General features: G+C 41.2%; 1 protein-coding gene across 2 annotated transcripts in view; it reads right to left on the bottom strand.

Moving 5' to 3' along the window:
• RORA (RAR related orphan receptor A) overlaps positions 1-25,460 on the bottom strand; it is a 360,061-nt gene extending 334,601 nt beyond the window's left edge. Inside the window, exon 1 of one of the 2 annotated variants that reach the window (XM_014879113.2) lies at positions 25,089-25,460. In XM_014879113.2, coding sequence (XP_014734599.1) covers positions 25,089-25,254 — 166 coding nt within the window. In that variant the 5' untranslated portion in view covers positions 25,255-25,460. The remainder of the gene's footprint in view (positions 1-25,088) is intronic. The other variant, XM_088172411.1, reaches the window with a different exon arrangement.
• Between the last annotated feature and the right edge of the window lie 1,434 nt (positions 25,461-26,894).

The raw sequence follows: 26,894 nt of genomic DNA, 5'->3' as shown, positions 1-26,894 counted from the left end.
TGTGCACTAGTGAGCATGCAGAGGTAATTGCTTTACCCCAGCACACAGATTCGCCTCTGAGTACACCTGGAAAGAGCTGTGGGGAGCTGGGGTAAGAGCAATTTTGGAAGAGTCCCTGAAAGCTGAGCAGTGTTTAACCTCTGCAGCACCTTACACCACGCCAGCTGTAATGCTATTATCTAAAAGCAGTGGCACATGCACCTTACATACAACCATCTTCTCACCCATCTCCATAAAACAGAGTTGCACAACAACATCCTCTGCTATCACATCACTTAAAGCACCAAATAAGCCACTGGATGGTTAAATATCCAAGTCATAGAATACTATCAGCAACACAGAAAAGGAAATTTAAAAGCTCTGTGCTCCTGCCTATGTAACACACCAAAATCAGCCAGCTTTTCCATGGCCTGCTTTATCGCTGTGTTTGGATTAGTGCAATGTGAAACGCAGCAACTGCTGTTATGTAACTAAACCCTGAGTATACAGTTGTCATTCTGGGTAAATTTAACTCTGCAGGTTTAGGACAGAGGTCTATCGCCAGGCAGGCCATGTGAACTAAGAGAAATTTAAAGATACAGGGCCCTTTTTTGTTTCCTTCTTGCATAGAAATAATAGGGTAGGTCAGTCTTACATCAAGGCCCCAGTCTGCCTGTCACAGACAGCCGGTGGTGACAGCCACTGCAAGAGTGAGCTCAAGAGCACCAAATCCTGGGCAAGGCAGGGCTGCCTGCTGAGGCAGCTGGCTCTCTTCTCCATGTGCAGGCACCAACAACACAGACAATTCCAGGGTTTAATACAGCGAGGAGCCAAAGTGCACGTGCTTGTACCGTGATGAAATCATAACAGGGAGCCTTGTAATGAGAATAGTGTATTATTAGCACTGTTAGGAAACTGTTTCAGCACTCGCAATTAGTGCTTCCCTATGACTATCTGTTAATATGAATCTATTCATCTGTTTTCCTTCTTTTATCATTTAGCAAGAGGCAAGTAGTCACTGAACTACCTTCAGCTGAAACTGGTGAACTGAAGCACTGACATTGGAACAGTGTCAGGGAATGATAACATCGCTCAACCAACATCAGAAAATAAACACCAAAAGCAGTAGCAGTAAATATGTGAATAACTCAGAACTGAAATGTTTCTAGAAAAGCCTCCCTGAAACTGACTTAATTTTTTAAAAATAATTTTAAAATATTTTAAAATTATTTTTTAAAATATTTTTAAAATAGATTTAATTTTTAGGGTCTTACCATGCAACATTCTAATACATTTGAAATACCAAATAATTATTGGTTTGGGGCTTTTTTTCTATTTTGCATTTTACCCAGCTGAAGAGCTTCTTTTAGGTGAAGAGATCCTTCTACCAGCAGAGATTCCTGCCCTGTTCTACCAGCATAGCTCTACCACCTTCTGATCAGGCCAGGCCTTCAGGTTTTGCTGGGAAATGCTTGCATGTATTTGAGAGTAAAAACCAACTTCTTCATTGATAGAATAGCGTTCACTTCTCTGAACAGAAACTTGTTTTCAGACTTAAATGAATGAGGATATTGCAGAAGGAAAGAAGATTGTAGTGACTTCCACTAGATCCCTGCTGTTGACAACTTATCCTACAGCTCACAGGTTTGGAATAGACAGTGACAAAGCTTTTCTTGGATTACTGCATTCCAAAGAAATATACTGAAACCCTGAAAGCTACCAAGCCGACTGTGATGTGACAAAAGCATGAACTGAAGCAACATATGTTTTAACATATTTAAAAGACAAGCACAATTGACTGTCTCTTGATACTCATCGAAATAATTCTCTCCATAAGCAAACTACAACACACTACAATAGGATGAGAACAGAAGAAGGATGGAATGGTGAAGAAAAACCAATAGCTTCATAAAATTAAAAAAATTATATCCTGATAAATTTATAAACAGTCATCTACCATTTGTGTTATGAAAAACATATTCATTTTCTTTTAACTGCAAATCTTGTTGGGGCGGAAAAGCAGGATTTATGGAATTGAACAAGGATTTCTAGACATTCTGCAAGACAGTCAAGGAAGTAGCTCTGACTGCACTAGACAGCCCAGCACCCAAAGGGATCCAGCTGAACATGCACAGGTCACCTGTGCACAGCTGGCCAAGTCCAACCACTTCCACACCAGTAGTTTCACTGCTTATCCATCATACAACAAACATTATTTTTTTTCCTCCATCTTCCCTTTAAGGAAACTCCAGAAAGAGATTTGAGAGCCCCATCAATTGCCCAAATGCATAGTTCTATAAATCAAATCACATAATCGCCAGACTGAAGTGTGGCTACAGATCTAGGTGCTACAGCATTCTGGATCCACAGATCTCTTCCCTAGAGATAAGAGCTGCTGGCCAAAGTGCTTTGCAGCAGGCAGTGGATGGCACAGCTTGGGCCAAACCAATCCTACAGGTTCAGATCCTGTCTGGCACAGACCTATCTACAGAGTACCACAGAGTGCTAAGGAAATTCAAAGGTTAAAATTGACAGTGACTGCCATAATGCTCTCTTTGTTTTCACTTTCACTGCTTCCCCCTTCAAAAAATTTACCTACAAAGAAAAAGTGAATCTTTGGTGATGACAATAAAGGGCTCAGAATCATCTTTGACCAAGTCATCTTCAGTTTCTTCAATTCCTAAGTTATGCTCACATCAAGATTCATGTGAACTTCTTCCACCAATATCTGCCAGAAGAATGATAGACTTCCAGTATCACAACCATTCCTTTGCAGCACCACTTTAATGTAGCTATGCCAGATAAATACACTGCTTTTAAATAATTATTCCCATTTTGTAGTATTAATCAACAATTTTCACATTAACAAGTGAACTAAAAAAATGATCTCTCAACCTGGAACAGAAAATGACAGACTCTGCCTGCCAGCCTCTGTGTACAAGCCCTGCCCATCAACCAGATTATATCAACCCAGACACTCCTCCTACATTCAGTGCCTGTTGATTACACCCACAAGCCACACCCTTCTTTCCAATTACTCCTGGCTTCATCATTCCTTTTCCCCTCTAGGCTTGTAGACAGTTCTGTATCTTGTTTCCTAACAGACGTAACAAGGCCTTTGATGTTCTCATCACTTCTCTTTAACTTCCATTGTAGTCAGCATTTTCATTGAGACTGAAATTAGAGCTTAATGCTCCTTGTTTAAAAATACTTTCAAATAAGTCAATTAAATGTATCAAGTGACATACATATGTTTTTTACATGAAAAACCCTATGCAACTCATTGGACTGGACTTCTTTTTCACTTGAGCTGACAACATTCCTTTCAGCATCAAACTGAAATGCCAGGAAAATAACACAAGTTCTAAAAATGCCCATCCTAACGAGGAGGAAGAAATTTTAAATATATACCTCCTTATTTCTGAACGGGTTATATTTATTTTATGTGAGTTTGGTATTGTACACTCCTCCATGACTTACACTCTGACGACACAGGAAGAAACAGGGTAATATAGAATTATAAGGAAGGAAAACTGGAAGCAGTTCTCAGGAAGCTAACAATGCTGGCAAAGGAGGATGTGTCCAAAGTAGAACATTAACTCTGTGATTCCAAGGTACACACCTGGGTAACAACACAGAAGATTCACAGGTAAGACTTGAGAATTTCACATTTCCAATGCATTTGAGGAATGGAAATGGAAGCAATCAATAAGCCATCCAACAGAAGCTGCAAGTCAAGGGCTACCAATGTATAACAAAATGTGTCTTGGGACTCGATTATTTTTAACATACTGACAGAGGCTCCTGTCTTTGTATTTGATCCAAACCTCATCCTCTCAAGGGACTTTCTGTTCACATCTTAAAAATTTAAAATCACAATGGTTGGTTAATATTTCTAGTAATTTTAGACTACGGAAATTATGAGTCTTCTGTGAGTCTATCTTTGAAGGAATCCAGAAAGCATAATAAAGAGCTGTGTGGTTTGATAAGAGCAGTTCATATGCTTTGGCACTAGATGAGCACTGCCCATGCCCTGTCCCACTCCTCTTCTTGAAAAAGAAATTTAGTGTAAGGGCAAGGTAAATTTTTTCCCCCTTGTCTCAATCAAGAAAGTATTAAAGTCTTAACAAGTTTTCATTCAAATATTCTGTATTTCTAAGCACACCCACATATCATAGCCTTCTCCACAGCACTCCATTTTTTGGCTTTTTTCCCTCCAATGTCTGCTATTCTTATTTCACAGTTATGTTCCAGATTTTAAGATGCCCACAACTCATTTTGAGGCTGGCAGCAGACAAGTGGCTTTTCTTTCACCCATGAGCATATGTTGCCTTACTTAAACCAGTTTCATTTCCAATTTACCTTGGACAAAGCCTGCTGCATAGAAGACACCATTCAAATGGCCATGCATCAGCAGCAGGACCTCCTCATTGCTCCACAAAGTTCACAAAACCCAGGAACTCATGATGGAATGGAAGCTGCAGGATTGAGTCGAGGGAACAGAAAGGCAAGGCCTTGCCTGCTCCATGAGATGAGCACCAGGAAGAGCAACTTTAGTTCTTCTTGGTGGGCAAGAGAGGGTGAAAAGCACAGTCTTGATTTTAAACTACAAACAGCATATATGGATATCAAAATTGTCAGAAAAGCACCAAAACCATATTAATTTATTTGCAAACAATTGAAATCTCAGAGCAAAGGACAGTTAGTTTAGGGACTGCCTGACAGCTCCATCATAATAGCTCATTATTTTCATGCTTTCATAGCCTAAGGACTTTGGGCACATTAACAACAAATAAACTTTTGGGGATAATTAAAACATAATGAGAATTCCTTCCTTAAACGAATACAAGAGTGAAAGCAAAGACTAGTTCCCAACATGCCTACCAGTATGTGACAAAAGGTAAAATCAATGAAGGTAACAAAACCCTGGGAGTTGTTTTATTTTTAGGCACCTCCCAACCTTTTCTTCTACTTGCCAGTGTGCCTTTCTGGCTGGCTGAACTAGTTACTCAAAGCACCTGACAGTTTCAGCTGACTCAAGGAACACATTTAAGCTTTATCTGTGCAGCAGAGTTATTTGCATCAACTCCAAGTCTGTGCTTTTGACAGTTGTCTCATTTAATTGAGTAAAAAAAGCTGTCAGTCTAAAGAAACTGAGCCCAAGGTAAACTCACTTTGAACTAACCATCTGCCAGAGCATCTCTCAGGACAGTCAATACTTAAGGATATGGTGAATCCAGTTCTCTGGATCCCTAATTAGATCATTCCTGAATTAAACTGTCAATGGCCCTAAAAATTCTATGTGCACTTTGCAACTACTAAGTCTCTTTTCCCTAAAGACAAGGGAAAGCCCACAAAATCTCTTTGATAACTACACAGTAGAACAAAAACATTTTGATAACAGATGAAACCATACAGCCAGCCCCCAAAATATCAATTTCTATGAATATGCTGCTCCAAATACAGGTTTCCATGTTATATCTTAGCATTAAAACAAAAAAGCAGCAATATCCCAGAAGAGAGGAGAAAAAACAGATAATATTGCCCTGGGGAAGATTTTCCTTCATTTCCCAGCAGTACTGTGGATCAGGCTTGGTCAGGGAATTTATTAATTAGAGTGTATAGACAGGACTCTCAGTTGTTGCAGAGCCACAGCATTTCTAGCTGCAGAAGTAAATAATTTAACTCCTTCACATTAACAAGCCAGTGGATGAAAAACCAGATTTACCACTAATGCAACTCATGTTACTGAGCCTCCCTGGTAAATGCAGCCTGCTGCACACACAGCACCCAGCCTGGCACTGCTAAAATAAGATTTCACAGGGGTCTGATGCTCATTATCAATTACAATCTCCACTGCCATTTTTTTTCTGCTGAGGAATAATTTTTAAACTCTCTCCTCTATATGGATTCTCTAGTGTCTAATAATAAGTACTTTAATTTAATTGCTTGCAATTAAGCCTCTTCTGTATGCCTATTCTCAGAAAACTTGCAGATATGTCATTATCTTTGAAACGTCTGTCCTTCTGTGAAACATGACCAAAACTGATGGATTGAAGAATAGCAGTGGGAGGGGAAATATACCTAAAATTGAAATCCCCATGAAAGAATGAGAATGAAAGATGACAACTTTGAGGGTAAGAAGAGTAAGAAAGGAAAATGAATGAAAATATCATACGATTAGTTTATTGACAAGAAACAAACAGAACTTAGAAATCTGTGTTCATTACCTAATCTGCCACTTCAAACCCTCCACCTTTTTTTAAACTCCACTGTTTTCATGCAGAAGCAGAAGAAGCAACCTAGCACTGGAATACAATTATTAGAGAGCGTCAAAAGCTGCTTGGATCTGGTTTAGCTTCTCTAGAAAGTCTAGACAGGCCATTTCAGGAGCTGTAGCTGAGTGCTGGAGAGTTACAGATTAATTTAACACTCTTAGCAGATGCAAATTAACCCTATTTATCTTTATTTGAGGTTAGAGATCTTAGCATCTAGTCTTGCACAGAAAACAAAACCCTGAAATCAGGAAGATGTGACTAAAATGCAAAGTAATAAAGGCACTTATTTCTGTGCAACTCCATTTACAATACAAGGTGGGAAGACAGGGAAAATAAAAACTGAAGTCCAGCACTCCTTCTTCACTGTCTTATTTTCATTCACAGCATCCTGGCTTATCTAGGAAAACTATTTTCAGCTAGCTGAATTCTCAAGTCACTGAAAATTAATTCCACATTCGTAGTTTCTCTGGTATATTCTCAACCTTTTGAAATACACGAGGAATTAATCCATTCAAAGGGGTCTGTTGTTCAAAGCTACCCCTTCTCTCATTTTTTTGAGGAAGGATTCAAGTAAATATAAGAGCCTGGGGTTTACAACATGCATTTTGTACCTGGCCATGACCCACTAATCTTCAAAGTCTATTGATCCATTAATGTTTCTGGAGTAATATCATTGATTCTTTAGAGAGCCAGAAAGAAGCAGCTAAAATGAGAATGTCTGGAGGACCTGTATAGATAAATGGTCAATTTCAAATTACTGTAATCAAAGATTTTCAGGCATGAAAATGTAGGATATATTATAACAATTTCACGAGGATTCCTGGGTTTGGGTATGATTTGGGGTTTTTTTGGTTTGCTTTTTGTTTGTTAGCTTTGGTGGAGATTTTTAACAATATAGTGGTATATAAAGGGCCAAAATCTACACTCAGTTATGCAATGTGTAGATTCTGACAGCAGCTTCCTAACTGCACATGAAAGTACATTTAGGCCCTAGAGTCAGCCATAAAAATTTAAATGATATTGCATATATAGAGCTGGAAGCGTCATTCTATCTGAAATATTTCCCAATTGGCAGCAGACATACATTACTTGAAAATGAAAAATATTACATAGGGCTTGAATAAAAGGAATTTGAAAAGGTCTCAGTTTATAACAATAATTGCATTAGATCTGACACAGACTAACTGCAGTGGGCTACCTATTCTCAACATCTAGTTTTGACTATTTCTTTTTTTGTTCACAATGGATTACAAGTATGACTTTTTCTGATTACTGCCTAAGTCTGTAAAGAATGCAGCAATCACAAGAAAGGAAAAACTCTTCCTGCATGAACAAGAAGACAGGGCTGCATCTCTAAGTGAAATCACATTCAGCTTTACTGGGTTAACAATGATGCTCAGCAATTTGAAAATTACACCCTTTAAAAACACAAAGAGATCTAGTATGCAACCTCCCAACAACCATTTTTAAAATTTTGGCTAGAAGGAAAAAGTAGAAAGAGATCACTCGGTCTTGACTTTTTTTTTTTTGCCCTACAAGTGCAAATGGGGTAAGTGCACCCAAAATGCACCATCTCTAGTTCTTTCCTGAATTAATGCTGGTGAGACAAATTCCTCTCCTGCACCTGGCCTGAAGCACCCATGGTGTCAATGTGAATTTGCAATACTCTAATACAGTGGCCTTGCTTTTGTATGGTTTACAGGAGAGAAACAGGTATGCTCAGGGTGATTCACGGACTTAATTCAGAAGAATTCCATCTTCAGAAGAGTTACCCTCTTGATGAGCCCCTAAAGGTGCCAGCTTCTGTATGTTAGACAATACAGGGCATTTTGAAGAACTCAGACATACATATCTACTGTGCAAACATCATGGATTGTCAGAGGAATCCTACATGGGATGACTGTTCCCTGTGCTGCAGTTTGGCTGTAAGGGGTGTCAATACTGCACACCTGGAGAGAAGCAGCATTTGAACACCCCACCACAGCTATTCACAGTGGGAAGTGAAACACAACAATGCTTCTTATCAGCCGTGGAGACTTGCTCCTCTCCTTCTAATGCTTTTTAAACAACTAAGAAAGGGAAATGATCAGAACAGGTAATGCAGACTTTACTCGACATTATCAAGGAAAATGGCTGGAGCTTCAAGGCCACTACAGCAGAATAACCAAGGAGCAGAAGAGCTGTAAAGTTTGATTTTGTGAGGAAGCTGGGTAATCATCTTCCAGCACGGTGCTTTGTGTTGCTGGGACTTGTGGCACACAATAATGCAGCTGAGAGTCAGGGCATTCCACCATGGCTTAAAGAAACTATTATCAACACTAAGTACTTCAAGCAATTTCAAAACATTACTCACTCATTTGGTTTCCAGACATCAGAAACCTCTCAGAAGAGGTTTCTCTCATCTTCTGCTCTTTTCCATTCTGTATTATGCAGGTTTTTTGATTTGCCCATTAATCACCTATGACACAAATAATATTTTCATACTTCTTTCCTCAGCCCAAACAAGAGCAGCTTCCACATGCTCTTCAGGATTTATGCTTCCAGAGACAAGCCCCGCCCAGGATACCACACTAGGATTTTTCCTCATTTCTGCCATATCTCTTTAGGGTCATTAGCATACACGAAACCTCCGTGTAAAGATCCCAGAGAAATCTGAGGAAGGCAGCAGAATATATCCTCTCTTACTTGCCATATCTAAACTGAAGAGTACTAATCACCCTTGGAGGAAATAATTCTTTACACTTCAGGCTAGACACTGGCAGCCCTACCTGCCACAGAAGGTACAAATTCCACACATCAGAAGAAACAGTGGGGAAGAAAGAGTGTCTATGTTGGTTTTTTAGTTATAGCTATTGCCTTACCATTTAAAGTGAGAGAAAAAGTAATGACCAAAGTATTCCCACTTCAGAAAGTCCTCAGGTACATTGCAATGCCATTGGTTTGACTGTGTGGTATATTAGTGACAACAGCAGCAATACCACTCCTTCAGCAACTGATTTTATGAATACTGTCTTTTTGCCTGTAGGAGCCCACAGATTTCATTCTGCTTATTTGAGAAGACTTATTATTTTGTGTTATTTGCGTTGCATGGCTATTTCATACCACACAATACTGATCACATATCCAGCCTCACCAAGGCAAAAGCAAACAAAAATCCAGCACCATTTCTACTTTTTGCAAACTCTACACAAACTGACTTAAAAGTAAAGGGTTGTTCAGGAAACATTCCAAGAGCCACTGAAACCCCTGCATATGTTTATTGCCACTTCCAGTGAGCAGAGGCCATTGACACCATTGCACCTGTGGGGTTCTGCAGTCTGCTCTCATCTAGCCTAAGCAATTAAGTTTCAGAGGATTTCACAAAAAAACATTGTTTTCCTTCAGGCTGAATCTTACAAAGAGAGAATATAAGCAAAACAAAAACATTGGTAACCAGCCTCATGGCAAAAAAAAAACCCCAAAACCCTCTTGTGATAGTTCCTCAAAGCATGGCTGGGCTAGCAGCTCCCTTTACCAGAGCATTTGTTTTAACAGGGACTTTTCCTAGGAAACACTAGATAATGCCTCTTTAATATTCAGAATTGGTAGTGACTACTGCTAGCCCATAATCTTAGATGTTTTCAGCAATCAGTTAAAGTTGAAAAAAATCTGTACACAAACATGTCTTCAAAGAGACTGGCACTTAATTTTGTCTAGCCAGAAGGAAGGTTGTTGGGACAGAGATGAGCAAAGCTAAATTTCATTAAACTATCACAAAGTTTACTCACCATGAAAAACACTGGCTATAAATGAGGAATAAGACATATGAGAAATAAATAAGTGAGAAATACCTACAGGCAAGAGTCTGAGAAGGCTTAGCAGCACAGAGAAGAAAAAGCAAAATAGTTCAACAAAGTTACTCCAACACAAAGCAAGTGTAACACAGCTTATTAATTCTTGATGGAGGGAGACCTCAATTCCATTACACTCCCAGCACAAAAAAAGCATACCAGTCACTAAAATAATAACCTACTGGAACATTATTTTTATTCATTTGATTGTCAGTAGTTATGTCACTAAGACAAAAATCAACACTTTCTCTAACTCTTTCCCGGCTGTTTATCTTTCAGAAGCAGTACTCCAATGCATCCATTTAGCAATTTCTGAGCAAACCTGCACCTGCTCCAGTTGTTCACCACATCCATTTTCTAAAAAGAAAACATCTTCTTGTCTCCATTAATTGGTCACTAAATTTTGATATCAACAGTTCATCATTTGTTATCATTTTGTTAATTTAAAAAAATCAGCCTGGAAGATGATCTCTACTAATGGGATATCATTGCATTTGCCATTACCTGAAACCTTCTTTTGCTCTTTTAGAATTACTTGTTAAATGCTTTGAATGGAACCTTCAGAGCTCAATTTAGCTGGTTAATTCTACAGAGATAATAAAAAGCTGAAAGGATGACTAACAACGTTTTGGCTATCTCCATTTTCTGAATTCTACTGTGACCCACCCTTAAGGGAAAGGAAATACCTATCCTGGCACTTCCATCTTCCACACTGGCACTCAATCTAAAATATGGAAAAGCTTACAGATCCCATTTATGAAAATGGCTGAGAGTTTCAAAGTGACACGGACCCATAAGGGCAGATGAATTTTCACAACTGTTCCACAAAAGCAAATACAGCACACATGTCATTATCAATTAAGCAATGTTCATTTTCTTTTCTTGATGATCTACCTTTCCTCCAGGACTATAAATATTTTACTTAAATTTTAATATCCACCATCTTCATGTTGGAAAAAGAGCTCTTTAGAAACCCGCTCAGCTCAGAAATGAAAGCTGAAACAAACTGTTTGAATAAATATAAATATTTTTAGAAATAATTCTTGTGCTAGAAAAATTACTCCTACTTGGGTGTGATAAATGCTAAGAGTAAAACAACTTCTGCTTCTTTCCACCACACAGAAAAGAAGGGAAGAAATCAGTGTTGTTTTGCTGCATATTTAACACAGAATAACACTTGCATTAGCAAGATTGAAAAAGCAAGACCGGAAGCTTACCTAATCTCTTGGGATGCAGTACAACCTACTTCAAAAGGACAACATGTAGGTATTGAGGAAGTAAGGAAAAAGAATTTCAACAGATATTTCTACTCCTAAAATGGGAATTTTAATTCATGACATCAGTTATCTCAGGAAGCATGCAAAAATTAGACAGTCAACAGAAACCCAAATCATTTTCCAATATCTGAATATAAAAAGAATCTTCAGTACAACTGACAAATTGATGATGGATCAAGTAGCTGAAAATCAGCAGACATAACAGCCATGAGAATAATGGAGAGTTATTACATTATTAACAGGATTTGCATGATGCCTCAATTAAAGCTCCTCATACTAAGATTGGAGGGGTTTTGTTGATATTTGGGCTGGTTTCTGGAAGCCCAGTTCAATTTCAAACCTACTCCTGAATTTGGTCTGTGTTTGAAATATGAGGTGAGCCATGCACAGGGCAATATTCAGTTATGGTAACAATTGCTTTGGAAGTTGATATGAGAAGAGTCCATTCCCACTGACAGCCAAGATTCCATCTCTTCTCCAGCTTCTGAAGGGTACACAAATCTCCTTTTTACTCCAAAGTTTACCAAACACAGGTTTCTCCAGTGCTGAAGACATGAACTAAAAAGCAGATCTCAAGTTTGTTTCTCTGTCTAAAGACCACAGCAGTGATCCATTTCCCCTTTGCTGGAAAAGGTTCACTTAAATACAGCTTCAGACTGGAACTAACCAGACTTCCTTTCCCATTTTAACAATCACCTGTCTCAGCAAGATCCTGCCAATAAAAAGCTGAAAGGATGACTAACAATATTTTGGATACCTCCAGTTCCTGAAAGTGCCTTTGGATAAAATTTGCCCTTAATCCTTCTCTGTAACACAACTGCATATTAGCAACTAAAAGTTACATAACACACTGTATTTCAATTCTTTTCACATCTTGGATCTGAAACTCCAGTTCACATTAAACAGTCTTTGATAGTTAATGATCCCAACTTATGTGGAGCCAATACTCCCATTTTAAGTTCAGAACCTGCAGCAGTGGCCACCAAACCAGAGCCTTCCCAACACCCTTTGGTCCTCAAGCACTGCACACAAGGGGAACACAGCCATGTCCAAATGAGTTCCAGAGAAAAGGGGATTTTAAAGCCCCATCATCCCTTTCAGTTTCTAGGTATGGATTTGACGAGGTAGAACCACAGGAGACACTGATGGCAAGGAATTCAGAGTTTGTGGTTCTTGCTTTCATGCTCTCCTGCAAGACATTTCCCTCTTGGTAACTCAATGGCCACAGTGAGGACTCTGATCAGAGGCAACAAACTGAATTCAACTCTTGCAGCACAAAAGAATATAAAGTGTGGACATTTCAGACCCCTGTCCCACCACACTGAGCGCAGCAACTCTGCACAGGTGGATCCAGGTGAACAAACGGGACAGTCAGAAAAGCACATCATATCCACACTACATCCTTCCAGTCCCACCATGTGAGGTTTGAAACAAATGGGAAGGAATGGATACCCTCCCATTTGGAATATTGATGAGAACATTCAAACAGCAAGAGGAAACAAATGAATATCCAAATCTGTGTCATTGGAAGGAATTTTTCATCCAAATTGTTTTAAGGAAAATGTGAAGAGGCTAATTATTATGGCAATGCCTTGAATAAAGTGTTTTTACATGTATTAGGAACGTCTCTACAGATTAGAAGTCTACCTGATTTTGCAAAACGGACTGACTGCCATATTGCTATTAACTGCATATTAGAACACAAATTACAAATAAAAGTGTAATCTCTAAAAGTTGGCAAGTAGAGTGCTTAGTCCTTAATAAAGTCTGGTGTAAGTCATGCAGAACAGCTTCATATGATTTAAATCTAAAGTATGTTTTAAATTTAAATTACCTTAAAGGTATTAAAAATCGCTAATGCTTTAATTTTAATATAGCTTAATTATTCGCTATACATCCTTGGTTTATGTCTATAAAACTTTTCCTTCAGTAAGGTCCAGCAGTTATAATTCTCTGCTTAAAACACAGAGGAAAAATATGAAAAAAAATTGCAAACCAAGAGCAATGTGTTTACATCTAAAACATTACATTGGAAAAACGTAATGTAGAAATATTTACGTTTATGGAGAAACATCATATAGAGATGTCAGGATTACACAAAAACTTCAACTGCTTATATTTACATTTAAATATGGTTGCAAAAATCAGACACTACCTGAGACAGACTAAAACCAAGTTTCTCTGTGCTGATCTGATCAAAGAATTCTGAAAAATACTTACAACACATAAGAACTTCACCCAAAGAAGGAATACTGCTTACCCCCTTACCACAGCCATTCATCCATTTTTTATCAAGTTTTCTGCAGAGATGCCTCACAAGTTAACATCGAATGACAACAACAACAACAGGTATCTTAGTACAAACTACCAATCCCAAACTCTTCCCCCCGAATTAAGGCACCAGGGGAAACAGTGTGAATCTTTTCAAGAGAAGCTTGGAACTTAGCATGTCACCATTTAGGTGACAAGATGTGTTTGCTTCACAAAGAGTCCTCACAGCACCCCACTGTTAGTTCACAACTCTTTTTCTTTCCATTTTTTTCCCAAATATTTGCACTGTTGCTGGACCATAAAAACAGGCTTTCATTTTAATCTGCTTAACACACTGTGGGAAAGGGCTTCTAATTTCACAGGACTAAGATAAGACAAATAATTCATATAACACATTAGCACAATATCTATGGCAAAAGAATTCAGTCAGAGCTCACTGGAAACAAGAGGGTGCTGAAGCAAACCTGAGGCAACTGTTTCAGACCATACCATGCACTAAAACACATTTTATTACATTCCACAGCAAAGAGAAGATCACAGAATAAGACCATATTAATTGTACAGAGGAAATAAGGCACTAAATTTCCCTCCCTTCAGCAGACACTGGAGCTTCCCCACTACTCCAGTCCCTTTGCAAATGTTTGGGGGTTTTTTTCCAGGCCACTCTCCCAATCAGTCATCTTTCTTTTGTGCCCTTTCATTACACTTCTTCCTTAAGTTCCACATCCTTCTTTTACTGTTCATTACCCAAAACTACCCTGCTCCCCCTTTGGCTTCATTTACTTCCTTTCTGGGTTTGTTTTTACATTTTCTATTGCTGCCTTTTCAGAGCCAAGTTTGCTTCCAGTGTGTGTTCTGCTGTGTGCAGAGAAAAGCAATGCAACAAAATATTTTCAGTATATTGGCATGAGTCCCCACCTCGCCACTTGTGATCATTTTCTCTCAAATCCCTAAAGACATTCTGCTTTGAACCTCTGCTGTGGCAAAGAAAACAAAGGATACGTGGAAGAAATTCTGAGGAGACTTGACAATTGCAGAGATCTACAACAAAGCATTTCTACAGCCTCTAAACCGGGCTGAAAACAACAGGAAGGTGGACTTGGGAACGCTGGAAACCCAACACTGAGGCCAAATACAGCTTGGTAAATGGAAGCCCGTGGTTATCTGTAAACCTAGCTGCTCTGCTAATCCTGCCTTCATCCAGAAGCTTTTGTCCTGATCCCCTCTAAGGTGAATGTTGTATGGGGGAGCGTTCTTCAGAGAACTGAAACCAAAGATTTTAGTGACAGGCTGCCTTGAGCACTGCTGTGGAAAGTTAATGACTAGCTAGAATTTTGGAAGGATTTTGCTTCCGTTTAAAAAAAAAAAAAAATTAAAATATCTTCCCTTGTTCTTTAGCACAGCCTTAGATACTACAACACATGTCACACTAAAGCATCTCTGGGATACTGCTGAGCTGGCCTGGGAATTTCAGTGGGGTATTATTATCCAAAAAATTAACAACTGTGATTTCTCATGAACTAGAACGGTGTATCTCTAAAAGGAGGCCAAGTGGTATAGCGTGATTTACTCAGGAAAAAACAAAACAAAACCAAACAAAACAGGAAAATAATTCAGTTATGATCAAACCATATTAGAGGTAGCCAATATTGAGAGAGAGAAATGCCAGTAAGGCAGGCCACCTCAACAGTCAGCTTATTACATTTTCTGAAGCTAAATCCCTACAATCAGTTCACCTTTCCCTTCATTTTTTCCACCACAAAACAAAAAAAAATACTTTTTGATTGTTCTAAGAATAGAGTTAAGATGTCAGTGGCTACAAATTAAAACCTTTAGTAAACTTAGGAAACACACTTCATATATAGCAACAGACAAGTGCAACTCAGGTTCTGTACCTGAGGAAATTCTTGCTCACTTCCTAACAGCTGTTCTGAAGTAGGGAAACAAATTCTTCTCCAGCAATAAAGCCACAGTAGGATCCTGAAAGCAAAATTATAGCAGAGTAACAGCGTATCTGCCAAAATAATTACAACTACTCACCCAGCCCTACCTACTGTGAAAACTACAGTTAATTCATCTTTTATCCAGAGTCATTTCTATTGGTGCCAAAATTTCTTATTTTTCTTAAACCATTTCCCAGCGCAGTTCTTGATTACTTGCAGCTCCCTCTTGATCTTTACTACACATGCACACCTAGTTTTACCCTGCACTGAAGTACTGTCACTGCCATCAACAGAATCATCCACAACGCTTAGTATTAAAGTATTAAACACACACAAACTGTCACAGGATCCAGACTTCTGCCAGTAGAGCAGAACACTTCTAATAGTCAAGGGTGGCTTTCATGCTGTCAACACATGACTGATCTAAACTGATCTCTGGCAGATTCACACTCATGAAAATCAGATCACTTCGTAAAAATACACCTGATTCCAGCAGAAAATTACAAATATTGAGTGCTGAGTGGAAATTAAATCTCTAGAAACAACTCAGTGGTTTTGTTTTTTTAAAGGCTCTCAGAGTGTAAAGCCTGCCTGGCTATTGATGGACTGGCAAGATTTGCTACGGGACTGAAAATACATCACCACTATACATGGTTTTGTCCATTATTCCTCCAAGCATCTATCCTGGAAAGAGTTGCTTTTGTGCTCTAACTGATTTTCCTGTATTATCTCAGAAGCACTCTGACTCCACAGAAGATGTCAACAGTTCTCACTTCATTAGAATTTTTAAAAGGCCTCTCTAACAACCCAGGCAGTAAAGGACCCTTTCCTAACTTCTATAATGACAACACAAATGACTAAACAACTCCTCTTGAAAATTACACAAATGAAGCAGGACTCACAGAGAGGTTTTTGATATGCCCTAGTTTCCTTTAAGATTGGTTTCATTTTATTTTATTTTTAATATACACAGGATTTAGGAGATGCTTTATGCTGACAGGGTTTTTTTTAGTTCAAGTAAAGTATTAGCAAAAGCTGTACTTTAGCCTGTCTTATCAAATTTCAAGACTTCTTATAAAGAAATAGTTTAAACCTTACCTTTCTGCCCTTAGTTAAAAGATGTAATGCAGCAGAGGCCTCTGATTTACATTTGGTACAGACTTTGGCAAAATCATCTATTAGTTCATAAAAAGGCATTCTTTCCTACCCTTACATTTGAAGGGAAACTATGAGAGGAAATCCTACTTTAAAGTATTCTCGTAATTCCACTACAGGAATAAAATAAACCCTATAATCAGTATTTCACAAGTCTTGGCCTTGGTTTTATCCTTGACTGTATCTAACAGACCTTGCTTCACTGCCAAAGCAGTCAGGCCAAGCTCTACTAATACATAATTTAAATCTTCCCCATGGTGTCTACAGTTTTACATATATATTTATTTCAGAAGTGCATGGCATACACTTCTATATAACTATGGAAAAAACTCCTCTCTCACAGGTAAGGAGCTGGCAGTGCTATTGGATACACACTCAACAGCATTTGGCTATATGATCTACTTCTGGGGTTCGATTTTTATTTTTCCTTCTGGTTTCTTTCAGACATATTTTCAAAACTAGCTGCAGAGTTTCTGGGTGTATATTCCTCATTCTTCACACAAACCACCTCTCTGGACAAGCATGCCATTTTAAAAGATATTTATAAGTGTAAATAAAATAAAATAAAATAAAATAAAATAAAATAAAATAAAATAAAATAAAATAAAATAAAATAAAATAAAATAAAATAAAATAAAATAAAATGAGAGGGGCTTCTCTGTCCAACCTCCTTCCAGAAGTTACAATTTCCATTGCCTCTGCATATTAAACACTTTCAATACATTTGAACAGTTGCAGAACTAAAGCACACAGACATATTGCTAATTAATGCTGTAAATGCTGTATGAAATGAAACATTTAAAAAGAACAGCAGCACCACAGTTTTTCATCCCATGATCACTACACCTGCCTCATTAATCTCCTGCACCCATGTGAAGTAAATACATGGTACAACTACAAACTAAAAATCAACAAAGCCTTTAAAAACGGTTTAATTTGATTCTACAAGGGAGGTTATCACAGTCCAACTCTGCTTTCTCATATTCTGCTGGCAATTTCTCTCAGCTCAGTTTCCACACTAACTTTGTTCTCCATCTCACAATCTATCATGCTGTTATAATGCCAGCTCAAACACTGTTTGTAACAGCGCAGCAATTTCTCAGAAGTTGCCAGCTTCATAGTGTGCTCCTTTAGAAGTCCATAGAAATTATTAGATTAAATTACAAATGAAAGACTCTGCAGTTGGTCATTATTACTAGGACATTTATGTACATTCAGTTGATCATGAATTTTGACTTCTGTTCCTTTGCAGATCTTCTGTTTATTCTCTGTTCTGACAGATTACATGGGAAGTGAAATTGAAGACAAATGGAAAAGAGCTGTATTTTCCCCACAGTCATCAACATCCTCACAAGACAAGGCTTGACACCCACCTCCCCCATTCCCTACTGGCTTAGTGTCAAGAGATCCCCCAGAACCATTTTTAAAACCTCTGGAAATATGAGTACATTTCACGGACAGCAACTCACTATTTAAGGAATTCACCAGTAAAGAAATTTGCTTTACTAAAGCAAGACTTGCAACATCCCAGGCATCCCCCCTGGTTTTTAAGATTTCACATACCAGCATGGAACCAAACAATTAATACATCCAGAAATACCTAAAAACATTGATCATTCTGCAACTGGTGATCACAATAGGGTAAGCAGCAGGATCTTCAATTATCTCACTGCTGGTGGTATCATTTTCAGGAAGGTATTTCAAACCAATTTCTTGACCATACACTGCCACTGAAAATATCTAGTAATTTTCTACAGGAATAGAGCTGTTTGACCCAATTCCAATGCAGATAATTATATTATCTGTATCCAAAATCCCTCTGAGTGTTTCAATCAGGTATGGTATTCTTCACTTTCCGTTCTGATCTGCTTAGCATGGCTGAGCACCATTAAACAGCTGTCAGATTCCACACAAGAAATGGCTGGATTTCAGTAATAAGCAAAATGGTTCCCAATAGTGTTTAAAACACCTGGGGATCCTTCCAAATGAACAGTGCAATGAGGCTAAACTATAAGATTCAACTGCTGTAAAATAAGCCCCACAATTTCGTCATGAAAACACACACCCCAATACACTTAGTCTCTGAAGAGCTCAGTTGTTGCCAAGAATGAAACATATCTAGATGAGACTTCAGATAATGGTATGAAGAAAAATTCACAACCTTTACATTCAAGAAATTAGACAATTAACTCCTCATGACACACAGCCCAAGTTGTTCTCATATTTCTATCAGCACAGACCATCTACAACAGATATGCTGAAGTGCTAAACTGTGAGTCATAGAACAGAGCTCACTGTTGGTTCACAAAATGAAATACCAGGCTCTTCATTTTCAGTCCAAGGAGGTTTTATAGAAAACATTTAAAGAAGCAAGTGAGCTAACTGATCATGAACACAAGTACTTATAAGTGAAAAGAAGATTTCTGATCATCTGACAACAAAGCTGTAGAGGATCCTTCTATCAGAACATTGGGACAAAAAAAAAAATTCGTAACAACCCTAAAACCCAAGTGTGATCTTTTTATGACATCAAATGTGCAACACGGATCTAGTGACATTAGGGGATTCTGACTCTGCTCTGCAGGGCCCTCCTCCACATATCTGTAAGAATCTTTGCAGGTAAGGATGTGTCACCTGTCTGCCAGATGTGAGTATATATAAAATCAACAGCTCTATAAAGTACATTTCCAGAAATTATTATCATGGCTACAAAGACAGCCTCAGCAATAGGTGAAACACAAGATACTTGAAAAAAAAGTGTCAAGAAAACAAGACAGTAGAAATCTGCATATGAAGTGTGGATACTTCCACACACTCTGGAAGCTTCTTCAACCCTTTACCCACTAGAACTTCCTCTTTTGCCAAAGCCACAGAAAACTACCTCCATAGCTCAGGTCCAGTAAAAGTGTGACAGAGAAAAATAATTCAGCTTTTCTTGAGAAGCAGACACTGCTCCCACTCCAGCATCCCACTCAAAGGCCCTGGGATGACAAGCAGCCTCTTGCCAAAATGTCGAGGATGGACAGGGAGCTGAAGGGGTGCAAACTGCCTTGCAGCACGGCAATAGAAGGCCCTGAGTCAAGTGAATTGTTGCATTTTGACAGCTCCTGTAAACTACCTGAGCCCAGCATTCCCCTTTGCCTTTCCCTGGCTGCCACAGCTGTGTGACAGCAGCTGCAGCTGCCACTGCAGCCCCTCTGCTCCCCGAGCAGCAGCGAGAAGCACAGAGCCTGTAAACAATCCTGAAGCTACACAGCACCCACACTTGCCAGTGCATTTAGATATACTCTGAATTTTAATTTTTTTTCACTTTTTAAATGTCTCTTCCTATAATTGCCTGTCACTGAAAACACGCTTTTAAAAATATTTCAGTGAAGAATGGATCACCTATTCACAAATTAATTTCAAGAGTGATACAGATATCACAGTCATTTAAAACAAGGTTGAGATTTTTCCCCTTTGCACTGGGATAGCTCTCAGACTAAATCCAACAAAATCGACTGTGTAATTTAAGATTTTCACCAACACATATTTTTGTAGCTTAAAAACAAATATCAGAAGGAAAAAAGGAAAAAAAAAAAAAAAAAAGACAACCCCCCAAAGCTGGAATTGCCTTTTCCATTCAGATGCAGTGCTATACCCAAAACTGAAATTGTCATACAGCCCATTAATCTCCATTACAAACTGTGTTCTTTATTTAGTAAAATTACAGCATTTGGTTGAATGATAACAGTATTTACATACTGGTTTATGAGCTCCTGAGATGTTTCTCAAGCAAATAAAATAAGAGAATAGGTTAGGGTTTATTGAAATAAGAGAACTGCATTGTTCCTAGGAGAACAACATACTGCTGCTATTATTGCTCCTATGCTACAAACGTTTAAAACAATGCTGTACTTTGAAGGATTCAAAGCACATATCATCTACCAAAATAGGACTAAATCAGTGGTGCATGCAGAATAGTCCTCAATGATGACAAAGGGATCCCAAAGAATCTACAGAAAGCATCCAAATTTACAAAATTCAGAGTCCTCCTGAAAACACCACACAAAATTTGGTATTGTGACTATGCTCAGTAGAATAGCCTAAATCCAGAAATAGAGAAAATCTAGGGGGGAAAAAAAAGGCGCATCTAAAGAAAAGAACACCACAAACCTATTGTTGTCACTATTAATGATGTTACATCCCTACTTGTGGAGCATCATCCAAATTTTTAAAAAAGCACAAAAGCAACATGCCACAATCTACGAGTAGAGACAGGATCAGGATAAACAGACGACATGATAAGAAACTTCAAATGGTTCTGGAAAACAGCAAATACACTCAGAACCTCAACAGAAAGAAAAGAAAAACAAGTACCTACATAGCTGCAGTTTTCAATTATTAAATATTAAGCATCATAAACATATTTGCACATAGCATCATCCAATGATGTAAGAGCTGTCTCAAATATTTTTCAGCAAGACATCCTCTCTTGACTTAACTCTGAAACCAAGAGCTCAGTTCTAAACAAACTAAGCATTTTTTAGCAAATGTAAAAGCTTTTTATGTACTTTGCTTTTTAACGTGACAGTAGTTCTTTACTAAAATAAAGTTTATTCAATTACAACTATTTCTAGGGGGACTAACAGAACATCAAGCCTTAAAGTGCAGCATGGGTAGAACTCCATGGAGGTCAAAGCTGCAAAGTGAAATAAATGTCAATAATAGCCACAGTCCAGGGCCAGAGCTGGTGAGGGAAGCATTCCTTCTACCAAGCATGGCAAACCACAAACCCTTGTTGCAGAACACACACACATACACACTCAGACTGAAATTCAACCTGCTGGTCAGTGACTGGTCTTCAGAAAATTTTAACAACTACTGTCAGGAGTAAAAACTTCCCTCTGGGGGAAAACCAGGCTTTTTATCCATTTCCTACTTTTTCCAGTATGGTGACAATTTCCTAACAATCCGTTTTAATATCAGGCTGCAGGGAATTTTTTGAAGTATGCAAGTATGCATGCATGCCCCCATATACTAAATATATCACATAACTCCCCATTTGAAAAGTGCTTTTGGTAACTCGGAATTTACATTTTCAAGTTAAGTATTCTACACAAAACCAGCATAACCTCTGCAAAATAAAAACCAAGTTATGTAAGGATCTGGCGGTACAGACAGGTTTGCGTATCAAGCAGTAAAGTATTTTGAAAAGATAATATTATAATAGATAGAGCTTCACTTAAGAATTTATTCCACAGCAAACTTTCTTCACTTCTCCATCAACAGACCTCTCTTTGATTTTATTTTCTTTATTCTCTATGTACACTGGTTATTATAAACCCAGACATATCAAAGCAGCTTTGCAGTGTGTGCAGCTATGAAAATTAAGGCTATGAAACAAATATTTGTAGCATTTGCCGAGTCAAAAATAAGGATTTTTACAGTTAGAGAGGTGTATAAATGTGTACATATACCTAAATATCGATGTATTTGTCTCTATCCTCCACACAGCTCACATGAGACTCCAGAGCTGCCTGCTTACAAGACATGGCAGAATTGTGACCCAAACAAGTAAATTTTTGAAATCAATACACAGCTGAACATATGAGCTTATAAGGTAAGAGTTCTAAAAATAATTTCACCTATACTAGTCACACATTAAGGTCACATTGTTGCCATAAGATATAAAGGACTCTATTAAAAACAAAAAAGGCAAGAAATCAAGTGATATTTCAATAGCTTAAAAAGAAAAAAAAAAAAAAAATAAAACCCACAAACCTACAAGTCTACAGGGACCCCTAACACCTAATCCATCCATCAAGTCCTGACTTCAAGGAAGCCAAAATGTTGTCATTGTCACGTTTTCCTGTGTGGTTCTGTATCTCCAAGTTTTAACTATTAGAAAGGCACAATCAGCTGGTGTGTATTGTATAGGTCAATTTACTTCCAATACACTAATTTATGCAACATTAGCACAGAATGCCAGCTACAATTCTCTTACTGTTTGCACTCTAGGAGTAGACTTGTATTTTCTGCCAGCTCCATTACATCATCCGAAAAAACCCAAACACATTTTTCCCCCCCCTCCAAATCCCTGCCACTCTCCTTTTCCTTCTCCCCTCTCCCTTCCCAAGCCCTTCCAAACCACACGCCAATTACTGCCGTGAGCTTTATTTCTCTTTACAGCCTGCAAAGCCCCGGCGCGCAGGGCTTTGGCCATTGTGTTGCCGGGGATGCCTCCATCACTGACCTTCGCTTTCCCACTCAGACTGTTACATAACGCAGTGCCTGCCTGCGTGCGGCGACTGGGAGCCCGGGCGAGTGGCGGCGTGTGCCTCGAGTGCCTGGCCCCCTGCTCCTTCCCCAACGAGCCCCGGGAGAGGAGGGACATGTGGGTCAGCAGGTTAGCAGTACCAGAGCCTAAACAATTCGGGACCGCCAAGAAAACACCCTCACCGCCGGAGCTGCCCAGGCTTCCCAGCACCCCCCTCTCCTTTTCGCATCCATACAGAAGCGACAGCCGAGTGTTACATAATTTATGGGATCCCAAAGTTGCCCCCTCCCCAAACGCGGCGTAGCCGGCTGCCGGCTCCCTCCCGCCGGCCCCGCTCCCCGGCAGCACCATCTGCCTGCGCCGCCGGAGCGCTGAGCCGGAGAGCCGGGAGGGGGGGGCGTTGTGTAACACCCACGAACTACGGCCGGCTCCGCAAACATCCAGAAAACTCCCCGACAAATTAAGGAAATTTTCTCCAGTGTTTCTGATTAACCTCGTTACATAAGGCGCTTGCATTCCAAATCCACTCTCGCAAGCTCTAAATATACCCCGCGCAGCCAAACGCTCCCTGCGCACACGCCCGTGGCCACCCGGCCTCCTCCGGCCGAGCCCGCTCCTCCTCGCCTCGGCATCCGCCGAACGGCGCGCTCCCTGCTCGCAAATCGTCTCTAATTAAATGTTTCGGCGTGTGACATCTCGATGGCTTTTACTGTACGCGGATTCCCTGAGTGGGAAGCTGCCTGGGAAGGGGGGGTGTGGCCAAAAGGGGAAAAATACTGTAAAACACAAGCCAACACATGATCAGCCATATTCCAATCTACAACCCAAACCCCCTCCGTCCGAGGAGAGACGGTCTCCCCACCGCCGGCGGCCGGGCATCTCTGCCCCAGCCCCGCCGGCTACCGCCGAGGGGGCTGCGCTCCCGCCGGGCACGTACTTTTCTCCGCCCGTCATTTCTTTCAATACATAGCGTTATTTAATTCATTTTTACCCATCACCGAGGGATTTTACCGAGCGATGCCTCTCTAGCGCGCTCCCCCTCTTGTAGGAGCAACGCTTCATAAATTATTTACAAGTAATTAAAGCCGCAGCCTCCTCCCTCTCGCACGTCTCGGCAAACTCCGGCGGCGTTTGAAGCTGGGCCGCTGTCGGTGGCGCGGCGGGAGCAGCCCGCCCCGCACGGCCCCGCACGGCCCCGCACGGCCCCGCACGGCTCCGCACCGCTCCGCCCGGCAGCGCGCAGCTCTCCCGCCGCCGGCGCGGCTCGGGCGCTGGCGCGGCTGACGCCAAACTTCAACAGCCCTGGGCTGACCCGCACGACTCCGACACGCAACCTGAGGCAGGAGGGCTTTGACAGCTGGCGGCAGAAAAGGGGGGGACTCGTTTGTTTGCAGCGGTTTGTTTATTCGGGGGCCGGCGGGCAGCGGTAAGAGAATCCTCGGGCGCACGGAGACCCTCTGCGAAGTTGTGCACCTTCAACAAGAGCAGCTACGAGGTCATCCACTCCGCGATGAAATAATTTTTAAGATACACTTAAATGAATTAAGGGAAAACAGCGCACAACAGAGTGAATAAGTCACCCGCAGACCGCAAATCTCCTGTTTAATCACAGATCCCCCATTCACAACAAGCCACAGCACACCAGTTGAGAAACTGTCAAAAGGAGACAGACGAGGGGGAGAAAAAAGAGGGGGGAGGAAGGACACTGCAGCTTTAAAAGTTTGTTCCCTTGAATCCCAATACTCCCGCTGTTGCTTTATATATTTATAAAATTATGTAATTTCAGGGGCACAGTACCCATCCGGATACCACAGGCAATAAACGAGACAGACAGGAAAGCACCAAACACCGCTCAATATTTTCATTGCGTTTGTCCCTCCTCCTGCAGCAATTAAAAGAAGCTATAAAAGTTTGCAAGGTTTTGCAGGGGGTAGAAGCCCGGCTTCTTTGCGTGCGCGGCTTCAACAAGCACGAGCAATAAACCAGGGGATTAAATTGCTGCATTTCCCCCTTCTCTCTTACCCCCCTCTTCCTATTCCCACCCACCCCCCGATCCCACTCCCCCGGCCCCCTCCCCCTTCCCCAAGTCTCCCTACCTCTGCTGCTGCTGGAGTAGCTCTGCCTGCGGACGGGAGCCGGCGCATCGCTTTTCCGGGCAGGCTCCAGGTTCACCGGGGTGTCCCTGGCGCCGGCGGCCGCCTCGGAGACGCTGCTGCCCGGCTCACTGGCTGCTGGATCGGGGGCTGCCGGAGCCGACTCCATGTTTTTCCCAATGTAGATCGCTTGGAGATGGCGAGCTCCTACACTCCCTCTATCTTCTGTTTCCAGCGCAACTCTATGGTAGGAAAGCAGAAGGGAGAGAGCGAGCGTGATCCAGATGGGATGTGAGCTTGCCTGGCTGTGACCACAAGCAGCGCTAGCGAGAGCTGCACACCCCCCCGCCCCCGCACCCCCCGCGCTCCGCCGCCAGCCCCGCGCCCCACGCCCGGCACCGCCGCCCTCCGGCGCGGCCTCGGCCCGGCTGCGGGACCCGCGCCCGCCGAGGAAGCCCGCGGCTCCGGGAGGAGCGACGGCCGCGGGATCCCCGCGGCCCCCGAGCGGGGCCGGGGCCGCAGAAGGTGCTGCCATTGCCCAGGGCGGGCGGGGAGCCAGCCCGACCTCCGCCCGGGCCGGCACCGACGGCTCGGCGCGATGCTGGGGCCCGGCCAACGGGGCCAGCGCGCCCGCGAGGTGCTCCCCTCTGCAGCCCCGGTACCAGCGGGAAGAGCTTCCACGCAGGGCTGTCTTCCCTCCCCCATGACTGTTTCAGCTGAAGCCGCATCAGAAGATGCCAGCTGTATTAAGCGTCTCAAGACCCACATGTTTAGCAGCCACGCAGCCGGAAAAGGCAAAATTTCAGACAGTACCTCTCTTTCAATGAAGTGCGCTTTGACATAGAACAAAAGGTGCCTAGCAAGGTGCCAGAAAACCTCCAGATCTGGTCTGACTTCTGCAAGCACCCTTGTGCAGTTCACAGTCTCAGTAATGGTCAACTCCTTGTCCACTACCTGATGTTAAAATCCAGTAACAGCTGCCACAAACACACCCTGGAGAACACATCACCCCTGTACAACAGAGGCCGTGTTTCATGCAGCCCTACTGCCTCCTGCACAGAAGGTGCTAAAGCTGCCTGCTTTGACTGCTCTGATAGAAGCATATCCCGAGCAGACCAAATCATGATATTTTTACTAAAAGCGGTTCAAGCTTTTTCCAAATGGCACTGGATCATGTGCAAGCAGCTGATATGCCACCTTCTGCCAACCAGGACTGCTGCTACGGCTTTCAACACTGCTGGTGCTGGTGGTACCTGATGAAACTTCTAGGTAAACCCTGGGCAATTCCACATTCTGCAGTATAATCACCAGTGCTGCACTACTCTCCCACAAACGGTGTCTGCTCAAACAGCTGTGAAACTTACCATGAGTCCCACTTGCCCCTGGCACCTGTCCACAAACTGGATTACATCTTGCACTGCTGATAGTTCTTTTGGTGGAAGGGTAGAATCTTGGGTCAGTTGATCTGGAAGTCCTGAAGTTCCAATTACCCGTGTCTAGGAAACAAACACCACAATAGTTCTGATTATCTGTTGTCTGCTTCCGTCTGAGAGGAGTGGGAAGCGATTGCAGAAGACAGAGTAACAGTAAAGAATTATTCTGCATTCACTTTCAGAGCATGAATAAATTTGAGGTGGTCAGAGCTGGGCTTACAGACTTTGCCCACTGAGTAAAACCAAGTCTTGTTCTTTGTGAATAAGTACTGGGTTAGGGCAGGCCTGGGAGCACAAAAAAGCTAGCAGGTTTTTCACCAGCATCAATTAAAAGGGTCTCAAGCTGGATGGAAGCTGTTCCTAGAGAGCAGCCTGA

This window comes from Sturnus vulgaris, chromosome 13 (genome assembly GCF_052056855.1).
Source record: "Sturnus vulgaris isolate bStuVul1 chromosome 13, bStuVul1.hap1, whole genome shotgun sequence".
NCBI lineage: Eukaryota > Metazoa > Chordata > Aves > Passeriformes > Sturnidae > Sturnus > Sturnus vulgaris.
Note: the sequence above shows the minus strand (reverse complement) of the source record. Positions and strands in the feature narration are given on the sequence as shown.